This window comes from Ambystoma mexicanum, chromosome 9 (genome assembly GCF_040938575.1).
Source record: "Ambystoma mexicanum isolate Mex_15411 chromosome 9, UKY_AmexF1_1, whole genome shotgun sequence".
NCBI classification, from domain to species: Eukaryota; Metazoa; Chordata; class Amphibia; order Caudata; family Ambystomatidae; genus Ambystoma; species Ambystoma mexicanum.
Window position 1 is genome coordinate 1,113,395,083 of NC_090931.1, and position 26,696 is coordinate 1,113,421,778.

The 26,696-nt window shown below is 42.9% G+C and overlaps 1 protein-coding gene across 2 annotated transcripts in view; it reads left to right on the forward strand.

Annotated features, from left to right (window-relative positions):
- Positions 1-19,135, forward strand: part of STAM2 (signal transducing adaptor molecule 2) — a 1,208,123-nt gene extending 1,188,988 nt beyond the window's left edge. For both annotated transcript variants that reach the window (XM_069616449.1, XM_069616450.1), the window contains exon 14: positions 9,875-19,135. In XM_069616449.1, the coding sequence (XP_069472550.1) occupies positions 9,875-10,103 (229 nt within the window). In that variant the 3' untranslated portion in view covers positions 10,104-19,135. The remainder of the gene's footprint in view (positions 1-9,874) is intronic.
- The last annotated feature ends 7,561 nt before the right edge of the window (positions 19,136-26,696 follow it).

Below are 26,696 nucleotides of genomic sequence, written 5' to 3' on the forward strand. Positions count from 1 at the left end.
TTCCGAAACGCTCTGGTGTTTCAGAACAGAAAAACAAAATGTCAAAAAAATGGCCCCCAGAGAAGGGAAAACAAATTCAGTTTTCCCTTTTTATGGCGGCCTTGGAAAATAAGTGAAAAAAGTAAACAAACAAAATGGCTGCCATGGAAAGGAGAGAAGGAACTACGTGTAATCCCTCTTCCTTTCCATGACGGCCTGTCACAGATCGGGAGCAGACGCGCTGGGGAAGTGTTGCCAGCGCGTCTGCTCTCAAAATGGACAGAAAAGAAGGTAAGTGGGGGTGGGAGGGCTTTGAGGGTATTCTGTGGATGGGGGCAGAGAGGTGGGAGAAAGACTCACCTGATACCACGGTGAAGAGATGGCGGCTGCCAGCCCTGAGGAGGCTCAGAGCGGTGGGATTACCGTGTGGGAACGTCCGCGTTCTGAGCCTCCCCATTGGCTCGGAGGCCGCCACACCTCCCTCGCCGGGTACTAATTGAGAATAGTTTACTGGACTGAACTTTGTGAAATGCAAGTCAGCAGGAGAATGCAGCCATTCTCCTAGTGTTGGTTGTTATAAAGTGGTTGTGAACTGGATGATCTTCAAACAGCCCTTTAAGGCGAGTAGCAGTACCCTTGAGATAGGTGGGGATGCAGATTCATACTCATGCATCAAATAATTAAGACAACTCAATAGTTTGGCAAAGGGAGTCCGCTTAATGACAAGTTCATAAAACAGGGAGTACAACGAACATCAGCAATCACTCGATCTTCTCGCTCTCTTTACTTTTAGAAAAAAACACATTTATAGCAAAAACTCGTCATTGCTGAGGTACAACCTGCGCACGTACTAACGTCATCCTACGTGGCAATCTTAAAAACCTAACATGCAATGTGATTGGTTATAGGAAGGTAACTTAACATAGGTAATATATCTATATATGGTAACGGGGAGAGGGGATTGGATAATAAATGTAGGGTGGCGGCCAACTAAGCCCTCCCTTCAAAATGGCCACTATGAACGTCACTAAAAGTACGACATCCCATTGGCTCTACTCACTATAGTACCCTAGAATACATGGTCCACTATGATTGGGTTGGCATCAACCCCACTCATACTTTTCCACCTACGTGCAGCAGCACGCAGAAAGAACATCCAGGTGCAGAGAAGCTTGTCTGCTCCCCAGCTTCCCACCAATTATGCTACAATCAATCATCACCTCAGTGGTCATGTGTCAATTACTGCTTCGTAGTTTGGCCTTGTGTCTGTTCTGTACTCTGAGAACTTTCAAGGAATAGGCGCATGGCGGGGATCCATGCGTAGGTGTGAAAGTGTCACCCTTCCAGCCTGCCTTTGTCACGTGACTGGACACTGTGAAATCGGCTTTTCTCCGTGTATTTTCGTATATTTGATTTAATTCTACCAGTCTTCTGACGTCTGTGGCTTATCTTGACCTTTCTGAACAGGATCATCTGTTCTCTTCTCTCCTTAATTGTATCCAATGTCGGCCCATTCCAGTGAGACAAGACCTTGGTTTCTTTAATCAAATTGCATTCAAATCAATTAATAAAGTGAACCAACAATAGACTTCAGGAGGAAAACAAGTTGGTTAAACAATTGGCAGAATAGTACTCTAGCTACTAAGTCACAGTTCTGTGTGAGGATCCCCCCCATCTGGGCAACCTGTAAAAAAGATAATAAACAAGCCCAGTCCATATATTGTTAATAGTCTTATTTCCTTCTACACATGTTCTACTACCCCAAATGACCTGGTTTAGCAGAGTTCGACGTCGGGTCGTCTACGGATCCTTCTGGAGTGAACTCCCTTTAAGGCAGGAACCACGGATCGTCGAGATCCCTCGTAGAAAAGGTGAACAAAGGCATCGAGGCAGCAGCTTCGGTCCTGGCAGTGCTCATCGACGATCGGTCATGGACGTCCTGCGAAGATGAGGTGTGCGGTGCACCTCAACAACGATAGTTTGTTGCTGCAAAGAGTCAATGGCGAACTTTGGTCCAGCAAGGGCGTTGGGTCGTTGGCGTCTTTGTGGTCTTCGGGTGATGGGAAACTCACCGGCGGATTCTCCTCGGTTCATCAGCGACCTTGACTTTCTCCGGTGGGACAAAGCATTCGACGGTGATGAGCAAGGGAGTCCTTGATTCAAAGTGTTCTTAGGCAATGGAGCGTTGCGGCTCCAGTCGTCAGCGGCATGGCGTCAAGCGGTCCCTGCTTCTGGCCAACACGGCTTCGACGGGCCTCCAGCAGTTGGAGTGATCCTCCGAACCCTGGTCAACGACGATGGACTTTGATGGCCTCAGTCTGGGTGCTGCACTTCGAGGTTCCTCTGCGGTCCCAGTCTCCGGTCGGCAGCCTTTCGAGGACTGACTTCCAAGGAGCATTGGCGAAGGTTAGGTAGTGCACGATGGTCCCTTGTAGCTCGGGAAGAGGTCTCCTATACAGGTCCTATCTTGTATCAGTTTCTTGAAGGCACAGCAGCTTTCAGATTGCGTTGACGGGAAACAGCAGTTAACCTTCTTCTTCTGGCTCAGCCTCGAGATTAAGCATCAAGTTTCGATTTCAGCTTCTGAACGATTTCCATCATTGAGAGTTCCCCAGATATACTGTGTGGCCTCTCATTCACTCTGCTGGGTCACACTCGGGCAACCAATCATTCAGAAGGGAATTCATGCAGGCAGCCAGCCAATCAGGCTCCCAGTGCATTCAGGGCATTCACTTCCCTCTAGACTCTCACAACAAGGGATATGCATTGGGACAAGTAGCCAGCCATTCAGCACTCCACACTGCATTCATACCAGTTTCGGGCAGGGCTGTCTCATTCATTGTGTTACATACCAGAAACCGGACACCTATAGCATGAAGTGCATATTGGTCACACACTCCGTTTACCCAGGTCCCACCCCAAGGGTTTACCCATGACAGTCACTGGGAAGGCTCTAGCCACTCTGGCCTGGTGTACCCCACAATACAATATATGGAACTTCCACCCAACTGCCAGTCGGGGAAAGGGACAGAGTCAGGGCTTCCCAGGACTTTGGGAGAACAAGGTAACCGGCAATAGAAAGCAAAAGGTCACAGGGGCCATCTTGTCTTCTATCAGGAATCAACTGATTCCAATGGCAGGGCCTGGGTATCCCGAGCACCTGTCAAATTCAGCATGGAGCTGCCACCAGCCCATACCCTGCATTGTGGGCCACACACAGGTGCCCAAAAACATACACTAGGGGTACCAGGTTGTACCCCCATCCATGGATGCCATAAGGGTATCCCAAGGGTCTGTTCACCACAACCAAAAAGAGGAACAGCCGCACTGCCAGCAATCCCACATGGACTCCTGTGCAGAACATAACACAGTGCACACATGATAAAAGGCGTACAGGACAAAGACACAAAGTCCCTGTCAGGCTTTGCAGGGATCACACAAAGTGCAGTGCCAAAAAGCCTCGTCCTTGGCATTGCAATGGTAATGTCAAGGATGAGGTACCTCGTCCTTGGCACTTAAGGGGTTAAGGATCGGGCCTTCTGCTTTTGACAAAGGTATTTGTTTATTTCCATGTGAACCAAAAGATTAATTTGCATGTCTTTTATCCACCGCCTCACCTTTCTAAAGAGGAAGAGGGGCTGCATAAATTGGACCTTGGAGTGGAGGGCTTTGAATTTTTACATACCCAGGACAAGTAGCTTTCTGGCCGGATAAATAGCCCCCACCCCCTATTTTTGTAAAGCTCTTTGTTGCTTCCCGAAGCAAGGTCTGCGCTCAATAAAAAGCATAACCGCTTTTTGTTTTCCTGAAGCTCACTTAGGAATGGTAGTCACCACACTGTTTCCTATTGGATCGTGCTCTGAAATTTGGAGAGTCCTCAGGGATCATTCTGCTAGAGCAGGCCTAGCAAATTCTTAAAAATCACTTTAGACCTGCAGGACAAATTCCTTTGTTTACATACTCGGTCTAAGAGAAATGCACTTGCCCCATGGGTAACATATGACAAAATATTTACCAGCGCTATCTGTAAAGTGGTGCTTTTCACCATAAGCACATTTCATAATTGGTGCAAATCTTCCACTTAAAGGCTAGCCATACACAATGAAACTTTAATTTGCCATTTACTACAAAGTTTGTAGTAAACAAAGTTTGTAGTTTACTACAAAAGTTTGAAACATCCCCTTGCTCTCCAGCAAGGTTGAATACCATATAAATGGAACTTGCCCTTCGTAAAATAAAAAAAATCTCGCCAATATGAGTGGACCAGTAGATGTTGCGAGCCCTGTAGGGGAGTTGGGGCCACCTCAGCTTTGCAAAAAGGGCTTCTGTTGGTGAAGTTTATCAAGCTGCAGTCTTGTCATCTTTACATACTTTCCCCAAACACTACTGTCTGGACTCTCAATCTGGTCTAGACACTCGTTTTGGAGACAGTTCTCCAGGATTTCTAGATTTAGCAGTACTTTCGCTCTCTGCTCCTCCGTTAACAGTCTGTATTGTTATGGGAGTCTATCAAGATTAGAAATATGTGGAGAATGCAATCCATTAGAAGGAGAAATTACTTGTTGTGTAATGTACTTTCAGGTGGATTCTCCACCCACAGATTCCTCCTCGCCCTCCCATCCTGCCCCTCAATGTAGGAGCATCAAGTGAAAGAAAAAAGACTCCCACTTTCCCAATTTGATTCTCTCTACTGAGGTTTTCCCTTAGCTGCCAAGCTTGAGGAGGAGTTGGAGGCTGGGAACTCAGGTAATGGGGCTTGTTGTGAGCAGCTTATAAGGTGGTTGCTTCACATCCAGAATCAGAGCGGTAAACCGTCCGAGATGATCATGCCAAGCTACACAATGCCCCATGATGAAATGTTCCAATAACAGCTGATGCTGCGGGATATCTTTCAAGATGTGGTATCTGCAGGAGGCTAAGTCAGCAGAACGTTACACAAGTAATTTTCCCTTCAGAAGGAAAAAATGTGGGTTCAGAAGTTCAAAGGGACAACAGGACTATTTTTCACAAAGCATATGTTCTGAAGCCAGTTTAGCTCTTGTCTAGTGAATTCCTCTGTATGGTCATTCATTGACAGTGTGTTTTCCTTTTTCCATATACTCCTGAATAAATAACCAAATAATTGAATTCATTTTATGAGTTGCTGAGAAATGATTTGCCCTTTCAAATCAACAAATGGGGCCCTTTGCTGCAGTGTATTTGTCATACTGATGAAATTGTGTCCATTGCGAAGTGTTAGGACTGTTGTTCTGAAGTCCAACTAAGGGTATAGTAAACCCATTCAGCTGAGACAGTACAAGACTCCACTCTCAGTATAAAGCTGTACCAACTGAGTTCATGGTAGTGTAGACAGAGCAGCTAGACTTATTTTAGGAGGGAGAGAAGGCTGTAGAGTCAGTACAAAGTAATTGTATCATACATATGGTCCAAGGAAACACTGACGCACTATGTATTGTAAAAAATAAAGGGTTTATTTTTTATATACAAGCAGGCCAAGAGCATCTTGGGTAAGTACTATCATAAAGCATATAAGCACATTATAAAAACACAACACTATGCTTCAAATACACAGATCAAAGCACAGACCTTATTAGAACACCTAACAGTATTTCTAGGTAAGTCGGACCTTTGTATACACATTCAGTATAGGGCACACCTAATCATGGTGAGTAAAACCCATATGTTACTTTCAGATTAGTTTACAGTAATACAAGGGTAGTAGACCCTGTCAGTTATGCATTGACACTCAACAGGGACATCATATAGTCAACCAACTTGCAAATATACTTTTCTGAATAGTGGAACACAGATTCAAGCAAAGGTATATACCTCTACTATCTTAGTGATAACACACAGTTATATTAGGTGAGTAAGACCTTTTTGGTGTAATACACAATTACAGCTGCTCTTCTGCTCAGTGGAACACAGGCTAAGATAAGCAAGAACTCTTTACTCTAATTTTGTATGCACCAGGCAGACCAAGGTTAGCTACACCTAAAGGAACACATTTCAGGAATGGCACACAGCTATTCTAGGCAGGTAAAACCTAATGTTGTAATGTTCTATTACAGTTGCTTTTTAATATCAGTGGAACACAGATTGAGATAAGCAATAATTATTCAATTTGTTTTAGGGTGGCACACAGCTAACACAAGGTAAGTAAAACATATTTACTTTGTAAAGGGGCTATCAGCAACTTAAAGGTAAGCATAACCTTTGGCAGACTTATTCTGGACAGGTGAACAGCAAATCAGGAGAAGCAAGACCCAATTGGGGACACTCATACATTTTATCCTAACAGGAATAGTAAAGTGAAACCAACAGCATTACGTTTGGGGAAGAGGCACAACCAATTCACAGGCGAGTAATTTAACCTTATATATACTTTTCAAAATAGTGCAACACACATTAAAGGTAAGTAAGAACGTTTGTAACAGTGCACTCTGAGCTAGTTACCAACCAACTTCTTTTACAAGTAAGTAACCTTTGCACACTAGTTATCCTTTTCAAGGCAGAAGCAGTACACTCGGAGGCAGTAGAGGGACCCTAGTGGTCTAGATGCCAGCTGTAGGCAGGGTAAGATGGGGCTCAGTTGCAGGTAAGGTCAGAGTTCCAGAGGTAGACTATTCACCGAAGTAAGTATTTCACTTTAAAGTTAGTTGAGGGTCCAGGGACTTCAGAGAAGACACCCTAGGAGGATTCTTCAGTGGGCCTGGGTGAACTGGATGAGTGGATTCCCAATCACATAAAAAACACCCCAAAGCTATACAGAAATCACAAAGGCTTAAGGTTGGTAAAAACCCCAGCCAACACAGTCCCTTAGCACAGAAGAACAAGTTTTAGCAGGAAGACTTCAGGATCTGCAGCCAAAAGCCTGGTCGATGGATTGCTTTGTCAAAAAGATGAAAGAAAGGACTTTGGAAAAACTTTTGCAGCAGGGATCACGGAAGAAGGCTCAAGGCAAGAGTTTCCTTGCGGCTGGATGCGGCTCTGTATATTTGGCACATTTTCAGGAGCAGAGAAGAAGACTATTAATATCGCTGCCAGTCGAATTCTAGTCATTTGCAAGGTCCGGCACTCTGAAGAGGGTACTTTTCAGACTTGAATCGTGCCTCTGGAGATCCAGCAGGATACCCACGAAGTTTCCGCGAGATTCAGAATTCGAAAGACTGTGCGCCACACAATGGCTGGCGGTTCCAGCTTTTTGGGGTATTGCAGCCCTGCAAGGTCGCACCACAGCGTGGGATGGCTCAAAATGCAGGTCTTTTTGAGTCTAGTGGGTTTCACCAGGCTATGAGTCGGGGTCGTCGTTTTCGGAGTCCCCAGGTCATTTCAAAGGAATGGCTACAGCAGGCTCCGGTTACACATCACACTCTCCGGTCACTAGAAATCATCCCAGCTGCGGTTTCTACGTCTTCCTCCTCAGTTTTAGTCCCAGTGGTCGACTACCTGTTCAGCTTCCAGGATTGGACTTTAATGCAGGAACCCAGCAAATCCAAGAGCCTTGCAACATTCAAACCTGGGGGTTTGGCAGTCCTTTCAGGACAGTCCGACTTCCAGTGTGAACTAGATTCTCGCAGTCAGGCTGGAAGACAAAGGGCTGCAGAGTTTTGGACTCCTCCCTCACTTCCTGCCTTCACAGACACTCTGGAGCCTGGGCGGGGTATCCATAGGATTCCTGCAGAAGATAAAGTTAACACAAAAGAGTTTCCCACACTTGATATCAGGGGAAGGAACAAGAAAGGACAAGGAACGCTGAAATGGTGAAAAAAGACCGGGCAATTTTGTTATGAGCACCCATGGGTGCCTTTACCAGGGTTGCAGGGTTGGGCGATAAAGGTGCACCGAATTAATAAAAAGGTTCACTGCCACCAACCATTAAAGGTAAGTTTGTCCTAGTAACATAATGTTACATTTAAAATGAGAAGGGGGATAACCAGTATCTCCCCGGCACTCCACATAAGTGGGGGGGGGGGGGGGTTTGCTGGTCTCACCTAATGAAATGTAAAAGGGATCCAAAGATTCTGTAGGCCCTTGGGAACTGTAGTTCTCACAAGGTTAGCCAGAGAAAGCTAAAATGGGAGCCCCCTAGGGCAACCCAGCAACAATAGGCACTGATTGCCAAAAAGTTGTTAAAGAGGATAACTTTTAAAGACACTAGGGAGTGTCTTAAAAATGACATCCATAAAAAGAGTAAAAGATTCTGTGAGTGTGGAAAAAGGTTCCCACTTTCTGAGGTATAGGGGAAAATAATCTACCAGTCCAGCAAATGTTCATTGTGTTAGCTCAGGTCAGGAAGATTCATCATTGATATGAAAATCATACCCAACACTAAGGCATCCGAAACTATTGCCTACCACTGAGAAGCACACGGGGTACTCGTAGGGGAGGGGGGAGAACTACAGCGAATTGGGCTGCCAGCAGAAGATGGGTAACCCATGTTCAATGCTAGCCACCAATTTATGTCCAGTAAATCCACATCTCCTAAGAGCAGGACCATTTGATCCAAAGGGTAGTCCGCCTCAATTAGAAGTGTAATGTGTGATCGGCTCTCTCACCAGAAAGGTTTTTTCATACACCAGTGCCATCGGATGTGTTTTGGCCAAAAGGCCCTTCCAGCAAAATAGCACTAAAGAGGAGAGCTTAATCAAGGCAAAACAAACTAGTATGCTCGTGTACTCTCAACACTGGCCTCTTTCAGACAAGCCCCATTTCACTTTCTCACATTGCCACAGTAAGTCTTTCTGTCCTCCTCTCTCCCCTCTTCTTTCCCTCTCTCTCACAATCTCTCAATCTTACTTTTTCTCTCTCTCTCTCTCTCTCTCTCACTCAATCGGTCTTTCTCTTGTAATCTCTGAACATTGTAACACATATGCAACAAGCATCTGGGAATTAGCAGATGAGGGACGGGCAGTCTGGAGTCTCCATTTCTTTAGATGGAAGAGCGTTTGGTTCAGAGAAATTACTCTTTCGGATATGTGGACCCAGACACCTAATTAATCTTCCTTAATATGCTGGTTGCGCTGCGTCTCCAAAAAAACTCAAACCACTCTCACACAGTGCACAAAGGCCAAAATTAAGTTATACCTGGGCCCTATTAACCCCGGGTCAACATGTGTTAAGGCAGTTCTAAAACCTTGGTTTGAGAATTATTCTGAAACCCAGCAGGGTGTTCTTCACATTGAAATAAGGAGCAGGAAAGAAATGTTAGTGTGGATTTCTCAAAAGTACCCCAAGAAGCTGTATGCCGTGACTGCAGGAAGGTTAAGAAGCACCCTAACTATATGAAAGGGCCTGTGTGCAGGACTGGAGGTATAGGCAAGGAGTATGTCTCAAGCAGACAGAACGGTGTCCCCGAACCTTGGATGGTATGTATCATGGAGTGGATGTATATTTCTTGAAGAAAGCCGGCCCAAAATAAACTATTCAAATTGAAATTGCTAGAATAGAAGAACTAGGTGAAGGAGGTATGGTCACCAGGTACTAGACCACAAGGTTAAGCATTTCCTACACTGTGTTTGCTTTTCTGCCTGTGATAACAAAGATTTACATTAGGGGTATGTTGAAATTTGTGTTCCGTCTCAGAATGTGACTTGTATGAACTATCTCAACATGCAGTAATTCATAGAATGTTTAACTAGCTTTTGATATTTGCTAAATCTTTATTTGCTGTACATTATTTCTCAAATGATTCTGCTTAACTGATACACTGTTACAACCACATTATCAGTATTTGTCATAAGTGCAAATAATTGTATGAAAATAAATATTTCATGCTCCATGGGCACATTAATGAAGAAAGCAAATTCACAGCAGTTTTTCTTGCATCTTTACGAAGTACTTTCGCACTACTTTAAATCTCAAGACATTTTTTGTTTTTTTGTTTTGTTGCTAGCACTGTTCAGGAGTCCATTCCAAATTCCACCTTCGTGAACCAGAGCTCCGGGCTTCAGTCTACAGTGGGTGCACCTGTATACACGCAACACATGGCAATGTCCATCGATATGGCTAATTACCAGAACGCTACAACCAACTTTCCTCAAGTGGCAGGCTATCCTGTAGCAGTCTCTACTCATTCAGCTCAACAACAGCCTGCAAATTACTATCCACAACCTCTCCTCTGAAAGTACAACTAGCCCCATGTTCTTAATATAGGTTTGGTTTCTTATCTTGCGATCTTCCACCATAAATAAATAGAATTTGGACGTTTACCCAGCTCTAAATTAAAGAAAGGACCATGAACACAATTGTACCAGCATGTGACATGGATGTTTTCAGATGCTGTTGCCTCCAAGGTTCAGGATCATTTCTAATTCTGTAAGAAAGGTTTCCATCGTTTATGTTGTTGTTTATAGTGCACTGGGGTATGTTTCTTTTCCCTCTTGTGAGTTTTGTTTTCACAGTGAAATTTAAACATCCATCCAGTGAAGAAGAAAGACATTCATTCATCAAGTCCACGTTAGTGGAGATCAACACCAATTAAGCTATTGAAGTACACTAGTTCTGATACCATATTTAAAGATTCCCCAATTTCCAAGTAGTTTCTGAACGTTTCTTTATGAGATTCATATAACTTTATTTTAATTAACCTCAATTAAAGTCTTCTTACACTCACTAACTTTTCATTGTGTTATACCCCGAAACCATTAATACTGCAGTTAAATTTCACTTCATACTGTTTTGACTTTTGGTTCCTATAGCAGAGGGGGGTATTAATGATCATCCTTTATTTGTGTAATTTTTCATACCTCAAGATGCAATACTTCGATCACATGGGACTCTTAGCCTTGAGTGTATCTGGAGGCGAGTCTTTCTTTTTATCTATTCCACTGCTTTGCATAAAGTCCTTTAGTCATCCTTTCCATTTGCCTTCTAGTTCAAATGAATGTGCCCAGGAGTAAGGAATATGCTGAGAATAAAGCATAAAAATGCCAAATTAGCTCAATCCATGTGGTGTTTAGGCTGATGTAGGTATATGTAAAGAGCATTGAAATGCTCCCCAGATAGCAGGTGCCATTGAAGAACCTCAGTGACAAAGACTCTAGAAGAGCGCATAGGAAATACATATAGAACACCATACAGACAGTGTTTTAACATTTTATAGACTCACTGTATGACTCTTATGTAGTTTTCCTCTCTAGAATAGGAACGGAAAACCAGCTGGGTAAGGACACCTTTCACCCATTCCTACAGAGATTTGGAAGTACACTTCTTGGACCCCTGTCGATCCTGGCATTTGTTTGGTGGTCATGGTGTAAATGGTTCGTTGCACACCAATTAGAATAATTTTGCTTTAAGGTTTTAATAGATTGTATCATTTATATGTCCTTTAAGTTGATCTGGGGTCAAATGAAGTACTTTGCTGTTCGCTTGATTAATTAATGTGGTGTCTCTACTTAGTACAGTTATTTGTCTGCAGTTTGATTCATGCTGCTTTTAAAATTGGCGTATTACTTCAGTTTTGTCCCTTCAAAAATAGGTCATTTGTCTGGCATTCTGTTCCTTTCCAAGCACTTTACTGCACCGTGGCTTTGACTGGAAAGCCTTTTAGCTAAATCACTTTAGCAATAATGTCATAGGAAAACTTTCAATTTCTGAAAGGCTTTGAAATTCCTTGCATAGCCCACTGCATATGCACTTCCTGCACAGTTCTTTATTTTCTCCTGAGCTTGGGTCTTGTACTCTTCACCAGACAGATACTGTTTTCATTAGCTGTGGGAATTTCAGAGCACTTAAATATGAATAATTCATAGCTAAACAATCTTGAACATGTTATTCTTCAGATGAACAGAAGGCCTAAAGATGTCTGTGTTAAGACAAAATTGGTTGGCCCAGCAACATGTATTGTAATCTTCAAAACAGAGTTCAGTTGATAATCCTAGTCCAAGGTCCAAAAGGCTCCTGCATAAATGGTTGTACTTTTGCTGGTAACGTCCTCTTTTCTTATAATTGCCCTAGAAAGCCACCCCACTCTGATAAAGATATGCAACATGTTAGCCACAGGACTAATTTTGTAGTCGTCTTATGTGCCTGAGTGTATGTTGGAATTGTCGAATTCTGAGTAGGGGGGACAGTGCGAAGTTTCAATACCAACAGACCCACTTTTACTTGGCCAGTAAGAGGGACTATATGACTCACTGTCCTGTAAACCTGCATTTCAGATCAGCTTTGGTGCAAGAATCCTCTTCCATGGAGTTCAAGTCCAAGTCAATCGCAAATGAAATCCCATTAAGTGTTTGAAAGAAAAGTAAATTAGGCATGGGAACAGTCTAATGTCATTGAGGCAGACTGAGCTGTACCTTCCAACCACAACCTCTTTGCCTACACCAGATTTGGGGCATCGATCAATCTTTAAAGATCAATCTGGTTGAAAACCATGCATTAAAATAAATAGAGCAATTAAATAAAGAAATTGACAAAAACCTTTAACGTAACTTCTATTGGAAATGTATTCCAACTCCTACAATACTATACATGGCTATAATAATTGATTTTAAACTTCACGAAAAACTGCTATAATTAAGGAATGTAACTAAATACTAAAACACAAGCCGACTGTGATACATGATAGACTATCGTTTATAACGTTTTAATATGCAAATAAACTTCACCTTGTGTTGCCATCAGAAAACCTTGTTGGATACAAAAGGTTTCTAACCTTTCACTGGAGGGATTGATGTGCCCAAGCATTTATACATCATGTTTCCAGAATTGTGCGTCCATTTCCCTATCGATACTGTACCACACAGATTGTGACTGATCGCAGGGGGTAACAAAGCAATATTAAAGTAACAGGGCTATGTAGGTTCAGTAAATGAGTAGACAGGACGGCGGGAAGGGGTGGAGTGGAGAATGGTAGAGGGGGTCCCTTTCTTAGCCCCACCGGGTCATTTAATTAGTTGATTTTGATATGTAATGGAAATGCTCTCTTCCTCAATCTCAATGCAATCAGCCTTCAGTTTCAAACTGCACCTTGTAGTTTATCACTTGCTCTTGTTGACGCCCATTTTCTCGCAAAGCTATTCAACAGATATTGGAATTATGTGTTTAGATTGCGAAAGAGAATAAGTAAAGGGAGGGTGCCTTTACACTATCCTAGGTCCTTTCATGTTCTGCCATTTCATCCCACTTAAGGGAAGACTCACAATGGTGTCTGTAATACAAATCCAGGACGTTCTTTACCAAGATGTCGAATATCATCAGTCTTTCTACAGGATGCATAGGTCCCATCCTTAGCCGTGAACACCACTGGAGAGGTTTTAGCATTTTTATGTTGGTCCACAAGAGCTAGGTCTGTATAGCTTGCAGATCGGTTTGGAAATCGATCCACAGTTCTCCATAAACCAACAATACCCTCCCTGCAGATTTCTTAAATGGTTTGGATCATGGGTGCATTGTTGAGTTCCCTGGGTGTCTGCCCTTTAGCATTACAAAGATGGTTTAATTGCATCCAAGTTCAAAATCATTGACATATGGTTCCAAAAGGCCCGGGAGCTGATGTTCCTATGCATCTGCATAGCTTTACAGTCCAGCCATTGTTTGTGAGGGAAAAAAATGGGTTTTCCAAGAAAGTGGTTTAAAAAAAGTCCTGAAAAATAGGGAACTATACATACTCCTGCACCATCTTCCATTTCTTTAGTGAGGAGTATAGAGTGGGAACATTTCAACTTGTTCATTTCCATGCTCCAGCATCTTAAAATCTGCATCAGACTGATGCCTTTTGGGTTTGTTTATAGAAAAGATTAATGTGTGGTAGCTGTTCTGTGAATAATATCTTCTAGCCAGCGGAGAACAAAAATATGTGCCCCGAGTTTAGCTAAAAAGCGTCTTTGTAGATTTGAAGCCTTTTCTTTTGTTTCTCCTCTTGAAGGTCGTCGAAGTGTAAAAGACAACACTACATGCTGACACCTGAAAAAAACAAAGGGATAACCACTGCCTATTTTCAGACAAAGGCCTGATAGCATGGTGTGTGATTCTCCCAAGGCAGATCATTAATCCTGCTGCCTTATTTATGATCAAAGTGAAAAATGTAAATATCTACGGGTGCTTCAGAATATTATACCAGACATGCATTGGAGTTGAATACCTCACAATTCCCATTAAAAGATAAGGTCCTTGGAAGGTGGACTCGTTGACCACTGCAGAATAGATGGGCATGATTCCTTTTTTCTATAGACTGGGAATCATTCCTGTATGTATCCCCTCTAATCCAAACCTCCCTCCTAAATACTCCCATTGTTTGTAATTCAGAATATCGGTCAGACCATGATTGGGGCTCTCATTCAGATAGTTCTATCCTTTGTGCTTTGAGGGCGTGGGGAAGGGTGTATATGTATGTGTGCATACACACATCAGTTTCCAATGAGTGTTTTAATGCAGTGCATGTAGCTGTTGTTGCCATATGACTGGATTTAGACTTGATGCAAGAAACTAGTTTTCTTCCTTCTTTAGTTTAACCACTTCCCTGAAACACGGTTCACAGATCTGCTGCAGTGTGTTCCATCCTTTATATAGTGTATGTAGGAAATGTCTATTTCATTGTGGTGTTTTGCTCACATTTTCCACCTTGCAATTCTAGCCAAGGTTTTGAGAATCTCATTATAGTCCAACTATAGCCAGAGTAATATGGCCAGTAATTCTAGCTATGACACATTTTCTTGGTTCTCTCAAGGCTAGCTCATTTGTTTCTTGACTGATTTACTCAAGTTATGCAAGTGCCACGGTCCCTTACAAAAATGATTGTGGGCTACCTATTGAGTAGGCTCCCCCAGAAAGTATGCAAGTAAACACTTGGCCACTTATTGGCTTCATGTTCACCTTTGATATGTTTCTTTGGCAATCATCACACCTCCATTAGTGATCTGTATGTACAACAAAAAATCAATGTACATTGGTTATTCCTTTTGACTATTGTATGGATTGTGTCGTATGGATTCCCTGCACCCCAGACATCAACCTCAAACATTCTTCTGATCTGGAATGCACTTAAATTATCATCAGTGTCCTTAAGGTTTTGCTACTGAAAAACCATCTCCCAGATTCCATGATCGTTGCCACCTTTGCCTTCAATCAAACTCACTGAACCTCAGTAAGACTTAACTAGAAACCAACTAAAGAAAAACGGGCTCATTCATTTTTGTTGGCATGTGTCCGCTTTATTTAATTAGTTGCCATTGTTATGGTCTTTTTTTTTTCTGCGCTCAACCAATACATACGTCCAAAATGATTGAATCCAAGTCCCTGCCAAGCTATGTTTTGTCACCCCACCTTACCTTGCCTTCTGTTTGTCATATACAATTTGGAAAACAAGAACTTTTAAGTAGATCTTCTTTAACATGCTATTTAAATATATAATTGATACATCGGTCATAACTCCAAAGGTCTGACACCACTCTCAAATCCACCATGAGTCTGTAGACTTTTGTGATCTTAAGACTGACTTGAGATTTTCTTGTTGATTACTGTTTCTTGGCGAGATATAAATGGTTTTATAGACTGTTATTCCGATTCTTCCTTCTTTTATAATTGAAATAGTAGTTACTGCTAAAGAGACATAATTCCAGTTTACTTTGCAGGGCCAACTGCTGTCTGTTTATATCACCTCTATATGTTAATGATTTATATTTTGTATGTTTTGTTCTGTGAAATGCAACACAAAATGTTGCGTCTTGGTATTTTATAGTCTTTTCTCCCCATTCATCCTAGCACTTCCTTTCTCCACGCCCTCCTACACCAGCATTCACTTCGAATCCAGACTCTCACTTATAAGTATTTCAAGCTACTCCTTTTAGAATACATGCACCATGAAGTGGAAAGATACTCTAGATTATTGGCTGAACTACGTTTCAGCTTCTCCTGAAGTGGAGTGTTACTTTTAGGCTTCCAGGATCTTCATAGCCAATTTTTAGCACCAAATGTATACCTTATCTGACACACTATAATTGTTAGTTATACCCACACGTTGTATGTCAAGCATCATACATTCAGAAAGTATCCTTTTTGAAGGAATCATCGTACAAGCAGGTTGACTATTAAAAACAAATATTGATTTTAAGATATTCTGGGTTGTCAGAGTAGGATGTAATAGTTTTAAAATTGGGAAGCAGATTTGTGCTAATGTCGGAACTAATATGCTCTGAACGCATAAAAGATTCAATGTGTGACACAATTAACGAAATGACTGTTTTTCGTTCAACTTTTACAAATGTACAGTTTGAATATAGTGGTTCTTTATATTGCTCCTTTATTTTAGATGGTGCCTATTCGTTGAGTGATGTCAATAGGATTAAATAATTCTGTCCATTAATCACATTTATCCTATTGCCTGATTTGCAATATCCTTTGACCTTCGTGTTCAGTAGCGGGTTCTAATTAAACTAATGTAGTCATTGCTTGATTTTGTTTTCTGCTGAGAAAACAGTCATTATGTAAGATGAAGAAAAAAATAACCCAGGGTTGTGTTTCATTTGGCTTCTTTTGAAGCCATGATTTGGAGCGGGACACTAACGGTCTTAGGAACACTAACCCAGAAACCAATATGGACTTCAGATGTATTGCCTGCAAAATTATAATTAAGTTAAAAGCAATGGCACTCGAAAATACTTTTTTTTTGTCATTTTTCAGACATTAACAGATGTGTCAAATGACATAACATATTGTTTTTCTTGTATTTAATTTTTCTCCATATAGTATACATGCAAAAATGTAGTCTATATCAATAGTAAATGTGCAAGTTTGGGAATTTGCATTTATTTCCATTTATAAAGATAACCATTCCATGCAATGATAATTTGTGACGATTTGCCATTGTGTAGTGGAAGAAAAAGGCTTCTGGCACTTCAAATGTGTGTTTTTTCTGGATGAAAATGATTTCTGTGCCAGGTGTGATAAGTGGAGTGAAGCTCAGATCACATTGAAAGAGTGAATTGGCGGTTGATAGTGCTGCCACACCTTTCTAGTCAACCTACAGAGTGTGTCTATATGATTTCATACTTTGGTTTCCTCTTTTATTTTTTTATTGTCAATTAGTTATCCTAGCAACCTTTCTCAAAATACAACCTAAAATTCTAAAACGGCTAAGTCAATTAATCAATATTAAAATAAATCAAGGCATTAATGCGTTACAGTACTTAGAAATTTGAGGTAAACACAATATGCATTACAATACTAAAATGCGACTCGTACAAATTTGATTAATCTAGCAACAGCATTTTAAAAGTAAACAGTACTCCTGAATTTGACAGGTCAGTTGAATTTTCAGACCATTTTCCTTTTACTAAGTTGGCTGCTCCACCTATGATTGTGCATTGCTTCAAGCATACATCTTGAGGTTTAAGCATGGCTTTGGGTTCTACTTGATCCTGACTTCCCACCAGAGTGCACACTTTCCTATCATGACCTCTAGTTTAAATGTACCCCCAAATAAATGCTCACATCTTGTAGTCCTTCTTCCATTGGGGAATGTCAATGTCGCTTATTTTATATGCAGTCAACCCATAGTTTATTTAAGCCTCTTGTGAAAGTTTGTTACAAGAGGACATGTCAGCATGAAGTAAGATGGGTATTTTTTAACACTTTCATTTCTTTCCTTCACAAGGACATGTGAAAAGACTTTGCAGAGCAGAATTGGCAATATGCTAACATTATTTAATAGAAACATGTTCCACATGCAAATGCTCAGGCAATCCCACTACACGCATATGGTTCTTTGCATTTTTGCTAGTAAGACGTGAAGGGTTTAGAAGTGCTTGGGTAATGTTTTTTGGGTTTCTCACTTCTCTGCCTTTTAGAGTACACCGTATTTCCTCTTGGTTCAAATGGAAAGTAGATATTTTAGACCCCCTTTTTATTTAGATTTAAAGTAGACAACAATAATTATCACACATGAATACAGCAAGCATAATTTTTTTAAAAGGCTCATTAAGCACTTTACATTTGCACATTTCTTACTCGTTTTCACCTGCTCTGCTTCTAACATAATCATTTTTGTATATATTTTTCACTCCAATATGAATAGCTACATTTTCAAAAATAATGAATAATAATCACTTTGATACTTAAAGGCTACTTGTTTCTGTGCATGGATCCATCATGCACTTATACATGTGATTTATATGTGTAGTACCTTTTCTTAAACACAATCTTAATTTTAGTTCAACATGTGCTGGCTTTGAAAAGGACACCCCATTGTCTTGATTGTTCTCTCAATACAATAGTTCTGTTAGGCTCTGTTTCAATAAATTGAGTTACACATTATATGTAGTGTACAACTCTAAAAGGTAACATTCTCGAATACACATGATTGATTGGACTCAAGGGGTAGGCTAGAATTAGACATCCCAGGTTAATCCTATTTTTCTTGAGTACTAACAGCTTGTATGAAACTTCAGGTTACCTCTCCACCTCTCTTTCTCAATTGTGTACTTGTGTGTTCATTTTTTATTTCCACTCTGTCAGTTGTCTGTATAGATGTATGAAATTAAAAATAATATGGCACCTTGCTCAAAATATTTAACATATACTTTCTGTTAGTGGGAAAATGAAAATAAACAATGTGTTTAAAAGGCTGCTGTTATAACTATTTACTGTTTGTGTGCAAACACCTTTTAATGTATTGTTCCAAACCATATGTAAGTTTGTTTGGGGTTACTCATGTGTTCTATACTTTGTCATTAAAATATATAACTGAAGTTTATTTTGTTTCAGTTTGTTTGGTGGAGCATAAAAAGCATCTGGTACTTAATAATTACAAATTGGTGACATGTAGATTTTATAAATGCTTTGCTTGTTCTTCAGTACATATGAAATATAAATAGTGTATATAGCTGTATGACTGTTGAATTCTTTATCTACTTGTATAAATAGAATTTTTCCGTAAATGAAAAATTATACACTTGTACATATGGCTACGGTGTATTTCCTTTCTTGTAATCTACTACAGCCCTCTGTACAGACTGTAATACTGTGACTACTGTTTCTTTAAGACAGTGTTGAATACATTTTCTCTTACCTTAATTATCATATTTATTTTTAGGCTTGTGCATAATTAAACAATATTCTGCCAAATGCATTGTATTTCTCCAGATTTATGCTTTTAAAAATGTATTTTCATAGTGTCAGCAAAACATATTCAATAAATAAATTGCTACCAAAGAGAGTTTGTGAGATAAGCGTGAAGGGGTAATTTTGCAGTGTGTCTTGTGTTGCAGTAATCCTGAAAAGTAAAAACGAAGTACATTTTAAAAAATCTAATTGTTTAAAGTGCCATTTTGTCATTAACCTTGGTATCTAGGTGGTTTTACAGAGTGTTCCTTTTTGCTAGTTATTTTATGTTTGAACTGGATTTTTTCTCAAGCAGCCTTCTTTATAATATACAAGAAAAAGTCTTCATGCTCAACACATTTGTTTGGAAATGTTATGACCATTTGTTCCAAGTGTGAATATAGGAATCAAATGTACAGTGAGGTACTTCAGGAATGTAGTCACTGCAGACAAGTATTTTGTGTGAATGAGGTGTATTTTATATGAACTATTTAAGGTGCTAAAATAGAAATCCAGGTTAAAAACGTTTTGCCGTTGATGTTTGTTTTTTTGCAGTTTGAAATGTAACTTTTATCGAGAATGTTTTAACTCAGCCACTTAAAGTACTTGAGTGACATGTATAAATATTTCTGAGGCTTGTGGAATCTGCTTAGATCACATGCTGTGCATAGACCGATATCTAGTGGAAGCTGCGTATTACAGTTTGTTTTTCGAAACTCGAAAATGGGCGTCGACACAGGGCGTGCCAGTAATACTATCCCTAGTGTGATGTCCACTGTACCAATGATCCCTCACGCGTCTAGGACCCTCAGATTGTTTCTTTCCGCCATACTGGTCGGAAACATCCCGCGGAGTTCCTGGCCGTAGCCACAATTTTGCTAAAATATCTTAATATTTCCCCATTTCTCCACCCCAACGTCGAGCCACCGAAGTTCGTCACTCGACGTCGGCCCGGAGAAGGAATCAACCGTCGACAGCTGCACGGCGGATTTGGGCCTCGGAAGGCCTCTGGCCTCGGCCCTGCAAGTAGGGAGAGTGGGGGGTGGCACATACTCTACACTCTTTAATATATAGGTACATCTTCTATATGTTCCTACAATCATTAGCCCACTGCCACAAGGTGAGTATGGAGGGTACCCCTTTCCAATTTTGCCCCAAGTGCAACAGCAAATACCCTTGGGTTGACAGACACGCCACGTGCAACCTCTGCTTGCCGAGGGACCACCCCGAGGCGAACTGCAGAGCGTGTAGTAGGTTTAAACCGAAAACACTAAAGGACCGTTCGATCAAGCATTGGGCCCACCACGCCAGGCGTCAAGAGACCATGGCAGCAGAGGGCACCATCTGCGATGGTAGCGACGCAGTGCTTTTGGACGGCGATGGCAATGTGGTGTCGAGAGACAGTCAAGATTAAGTCCCCGACCTCGGAAGGTCGTCCGGCAGGGCGGCTATGGGGAAAATACCCGGCGACACAAGCGCTACCCACACCACTTCCACCAAACATAAGTCCCACCGAGACTCGACGCGCACGTCGAGTTCTCGGAAAGAGGCACACAGAGAACAGTCCACCGAATCGGTGTCCTCTGGGCGTTCTCGATCTAGATCGCCGCATGACTCCAGGCAGCCATCCACTGTTGCCAAGAGTGCCTCGCTCCCTAAGGTAACGGAGGTTCGATCGTCGGAAGACGAAGCCGACCTCTATCCCCCAGGCCGCACTCCAGGAGTCAGCGTCAGCAGACCGCTTAACGGCTGTTTCCGAGTCCCAACCTCCACACTCTAGAGATAGGGACACTACACCCGAACCTCGACGCCAGACGTCGAAAGGCTCCGAAGGGGCGAATAAACAGGGAAAACACTCTTCCACCCACTGGGAGGGTGGAAAACAACAAAAAAAGCATTCTCTACCTTCTTCCACACCTCAGAAGCAATCAGACAGGCAAAAACAGACGGACAAGTCTCAGTCTTCTGTCATTTTAAAGACCCCTGCACAAACGCATCGGTCCAGTCAGGACAAGACAGGGAAACTCTCCCAGGAAAGAGTCATTCCCAGCTCAAAGGAATGGTCTAGTGACGACATAGACAGTTATGTCTAGGATGTCGTCTTTGGCAGACTTCTATGCCAAGAATCCTGAACACTTTCACTCATATACCCCTGACGGGGCTTCACCCTCAGGTTCTAGGGACCCGATACCCCCAAGTAAGAAGTCCCGGGTTGAAGCACCAACCCGGTCTTCGGACCCTTTCTGTATACAGCCCTACTCTCAATATAATGAGGTTACACCCTTTATTGAGGATCCTGATTTGGGCATGTTGGGAGACCAATCTGGGACGGGCTACTATGGGGTTGATGAGGACGAGGACGACCCAGAAACCTACAGGGTAGATTCCCCAGTAGACAAAGATCCCCCAGTTACTGACTCCCCGGTCGACAACCAACCTCTCCTGAATGAAGTTCTGTCCAGAGCGGCAGAACACTTCCACATTGACACCCAGGGAGCACAGGAAGAGAGGGACTTTGCCGAAGAATTAGTGGGAGAAAGGCCAGCCCTATCCTTAAATCAATACAAAGGAGGATAGACCCTTCCCTTGTAAATCCCAACCTCACCAGGGCGGTAAACCCCAGGATAGAGAAACCTTTCAGGGCAGCCCAATCAAACCCACTGTACATAAGGGGGCAACTGAAACCGGACTCCCTGGTAGTTAGGAACACACGAAAGAGGGTGGGAACACCCGTGTCATCGTCCAAAGCTCCTCCCGACAAGGAGATTAAGAAGATTTATGGCTTGGATAGGAAAGTAGCCTCCACCTCCGCCTACCAGGCAAGGATCACCAACTCCACCACCCTACTGGCGAGTTACAACTGCCATCAGTGGGAGGAAGTCGCGACACTCATAGACTCCGCCCCAGAACCATTAAAAGGCCAATTTGGGTTGCGTCGGAGGGAAGAGCCGTGTCTGGTTGCATCTTAAAAGCAACCTTTAATGCCGCGGATAACGCCGGCAGATTGATAGCAGAAAGCACTGTTATCAAAAGACATGCTTGGTTACGCCAATCTGGGTTCAAACCCGAAACACAAGCATCATTAATAGACAAACCGGTGGAGACAGATCTACTGTTTGGGAAGGCGGTAGAGGACGACCTGAAAAATGCCAAGGATGAGTAAGACTCTCAAATCCATAGGCCTATTAACCAACAAACCCCCAAATCAAAGAGGGAATGGCAATTTTCGTCGCCCACGCGGACAACATTCCCGGAGAGGAACAAACTGTTCCCAGGGGCAGGGTACACCATGGAACAACAACAACCAGCAGTCTACCCAGAGTTATGGCAGGGGTAATAAGAGAGGACGTGGTTAGGGTAGAGGCAGCCCCAGTAGAGGCGGCGGCACGCCTCCCCCAAAACAGTGACGTTCCGTTCAGGGTCCCTTCTCACGCATCCCCAGTAGGGGGACGCATTACCAACTTCACCCAAGCTCGGGAAGGGATCTCATCAGACAGATGGGTGCTGTCCACAGTGTCTGCAGGATACTGCATAGAAATGTTAGAGCGTCCCCGAAACCACCCGCCACGTCAAAAAGTACACTCATTAAACCACCAGAAGATCCTCCTCGAAGAGATTGCCAATCTTCTAGCAAAGGACGCGCTAGAACTCATCCCGGGACATCAGGTAAACAAGGGTATTTATTCAACTTACTTCCTTGTGCCAAAAAAAGATTTGACAATGCGCCCAGTATTGGATTTAAGGCCTGCAAACAAGTATGTCAAGCCCCAAATCATTCACATTACTACTCTGCAAGAGGTAATCCCCTCCTAAAAAAGGTGGATTACATGGCAACATTGGACATGAAAGATGATTATTTTCATATTTCCATGTTCCCAGTGCACAAAAGATACTTTCGCTTCAAGGTGGACAGTCAGCATTACCAGTTCAAGGTACTGCCCTTCGGGATAGCCTCGGCTCCAAGGGTATTCACCAAGGTACTGGCGGTGGCGGCGGCACACCAGCGCAGGGAGGCAATCCCAGTGTACCCTTATCTGGACGACTGGCTTATTACAGGGGAGACCCCAGTAATTTGCAGAATAAACATTCAAAGAACGATCAACCTCCTCTTCGAATTAGGTTTCTCTATAAACGAGAACAAGTCAAGTCTGGTGCCAAGCACCTCCAAACAGTTCCTAGGAGCTGTCCTAAACACACAAGAGGGGTTGGCCTTTCCATCAGAGGAAAGAATTTGGAATATACTGCTGCAAATTCCGCAATATCAGGCCGGTCACCAGATAGAGGTACGCAAAGCAATGCGTTTGCTGGGCATGATGGCGTCATGTATTTACCTGGTCCCCCACGCGCGGCTGCGCATGCGTCCCATGCAAGAATGGTTGGCGAAACAGTGGTCTCAGGCAAGTGGTCAGTGGGACGATCTAGTGGTTGTTTCGCCAACACTTGTACAAAGTCTTCACTGGTGGACAAGAGAAAATCTGTCAAAGGGGAAACCCTTTTACGATCCCGAAATACAGGCGGTAGTCACAACGGACGTATGCCTGTCATGGTGGGGAGCTCACCATCTCCACCACACAGCTCAGGGTCTCTGGTCTCACTCAGTGGCCAAGAATCATATCAACCTGCTAGAGCTTCTGGCAGTATTCAGAGCGCTTCAAGCGTTTGAGCCCTACCTGTTGAACCTGTCAGTGCAGATCCGGACAGACAGCACTACAGCCATGTTTTACCTGAACAAGCAAGGAGGGACTCGTTCACCAAATCTGTCCAAGGTTGCCCAGAAAATTTGGATATGGGCACTCAGACGGAACATCTTCCTGTCATCTCAACATGTTCCAGGGGATCTCAATTCTCTGGCAGATGCTTTGAGCAGAGATCCCCTCCCAGAGGAACACGAATGGTGTCTACACAGAGAAATCGTAGAAGATATCTTCTCTCAGTGGGGTTTCCCCACTATAGACCTATACGCCACAAGCGAAAACAGACAGTCCCCAGGATTCGCAGACAGTCCCCAGGATTCGCATCCAGGTTCCCGCAATGAGACTCCCAGGGGAACGCCCTGTGGATGAACTGGTACGGGATGTTTGCGTACGCTTTTCCACCAACACCTCTCATCAGGAAGGTGGTCAACAAGATGAACAGAGAATCGATGACACTCGTCCTGGTTGCTCACATGTGGGCGAGACAACCGTGGTTCCCACACTTATGCAGACTAGCGGTGTGCAAACCCATCAAACTCCCGGGCTGGTACAACCTACTGTCCCAGCACCAGGGTCAGAAAGTGCATCCTCAACCCAACTCAATGAACCTGGCAGCATGGCTCCTGAGGTCATAGAGTTTGGACATCTCAATCTGCCGCAGACATGTATGGACATCCTAAGAGAGTCTAGGAAGCCAAACACGAGGCACTGCTACTTTGACAAATGGAGAAGATTCGTTATCTGGTGCCAGAATAAGCAAATCAACCTTGTTGATTGCACTCCTTCCACAATTGTCACATACATGCTCCACCTGCTGGACGCAGGGTTGGTTTTTAACTCACTAAAGGTACACCTGGCAGCTCTGTCAGCATACACCACCTCTCATACCAAGGGGTCGTGGTGGAAAGTACCAGTGGTTAAAGCCTTCATTGAAGGAGTAAAGAGACTTCACCCTCCAATTTCAAACCCACCACCAGGATCGGACCTTGACGTGGTGCTATCTAAACTCATGGGCCCCCCCATTCGAGCCCATGCATAAAAGCAGTCTCAAACACCTGACTTATAAGATAGCCTTCTTAGTAGCAATTACATCTATAAGAAGGGTAGTGAAATTCAGGCTCTGTCATTGCAGGATCCTTTCTTTACAGTTCATAAAGATAAACTGGTTTTACGTACACATCCTAGGTTCTGACCTAAGTTTATTTCTAAATTCCACGTGAACCAGTCCATCGAGCTTCCGGCTTTCTTCCAAGACCCACAAAGCTCGGCTGAGGTGAAATAAACACTCTAGATGTGCCTAGGGCGTTCCGATACTATGTAAACAAAACCAGACCGCTAAGGAAAACAGACCAACTGTTTGTCTCCGTAGCTACAGGCAAAGAGGGAAATCGCATCTCTAAAGGTGCTATCTCTAAGTGGATTGTTAACTGTATCCAGCTGTGTTAGCCCCTTTCTGAAAAAACTTTGCCTTTCACGCCAAGAGCCCACTCTACAAGAGGCATTGGGGCCACTCTGGCTTTCATTGCAAATGGAGCCCTTGACACCATTTGCATAGCAGCTACATGGAGCTCTATTCACACCTTTACTCAGCACTACTGCATCGACACCCATTCCAAGACAGGCACTCAAGTGGGACAAGCGGTTCTAATACATTTATTTGCTCATGACCCTTCTCACATCCCACCTCCTTCTAACACTGCTCGCTAATCTATGTACAACATGTGATCTAAGCAGATTCCACAAGCCTCAGAAGGGATACATTACTCACCATAATCATATTTCTGATGCTTTTATCTGCTTAGATTCACATGCGACCCACCCTTACTCCCCTCTGAGAGAAGGCGCATGGATGCTTGTAGTATTATCTATCTGTCTGCTTGGATTATCTGTACTCGCGCTACTCCTCATGCTACCTCATGTCAGAAAAAATACAACCTGAGGGTCCTAGACGCGTGAGGGATCATGGGTACGGTGGACGTCACACTAGGCATAGTATTACTGGCACGCCCTGTGTCGACGTCCATTTTCAAGTTTCGAAAAACAAACTGTAATACTCTGCAGCTTCCACTAGATGTCGGCCTATGCACAGCATGTGAATCTAAGCAGATACAAGCATCAAAAATACGATTACTGTGAGCAATGTATCCCATATTTTTTAATTGACCACCTAACCAACACATCTCATCAAGTTCTATTTATCATTTCACCACTGGTTTTCTTTGTGCCGTTCTTAAGGCTCTTTAAGCACCCCCACGTTCACGTGCTGGAACCTGCGCAAAAACACATAGGCCGTCTTTTCAAGCACATAGGTATTCAGGTGCCCCTCTTTCTGTGTAACAGCATTGGATGCAGGGTTGAACACCACCTATCTGGTGTAACCTTGATGAATTGGGAACCAGGTTTTGAGCCTGTTGTGTGCCTTGTAAAGAGTGACCCTTAAAATTGTTTTGATTTTATTTATTTAATCAGATGTGTGTTATGTACAGTGCACTCATTGTTTTGCGGGCGTGGAGGGTAAGTGAATGAGTTGAGTATTTTTTGTGACTTGTTTATTATTTACTCTTCGTTTTCATTTATCCCTAATGATTTATGGTAGAAATTGTTATTGGTGTTTACCATTCCTTGGTTTATGAGATACAGACTTTCATGGCTGCATTTCTAGTTTTACTACACATAATTCATGTGCCCTGAGGTCGCAAGGGCAGTTGATGAGGCATCTCATCCTCTACAGAGGAACAGTCTCACTTTTTCTGTGAGACTTCTCTCCTCCAAAGGCTTGTTCAGAAGTGCTGTCAGCACCAGCTCTCGCCCCTCCCTGCAATTCACAACCGATTTGAGAGTATGCAGCACACAGGCCAGAGGGCAAAGAAAGAAACGCATTGCATGGTGAACCACATATTTGCCCCTGCCCGTACTGTAACTCTTAATTATACATGTTAGGCTGGTGTAGCACATCCATAACTGCAAAAATTGCGCAGAGAC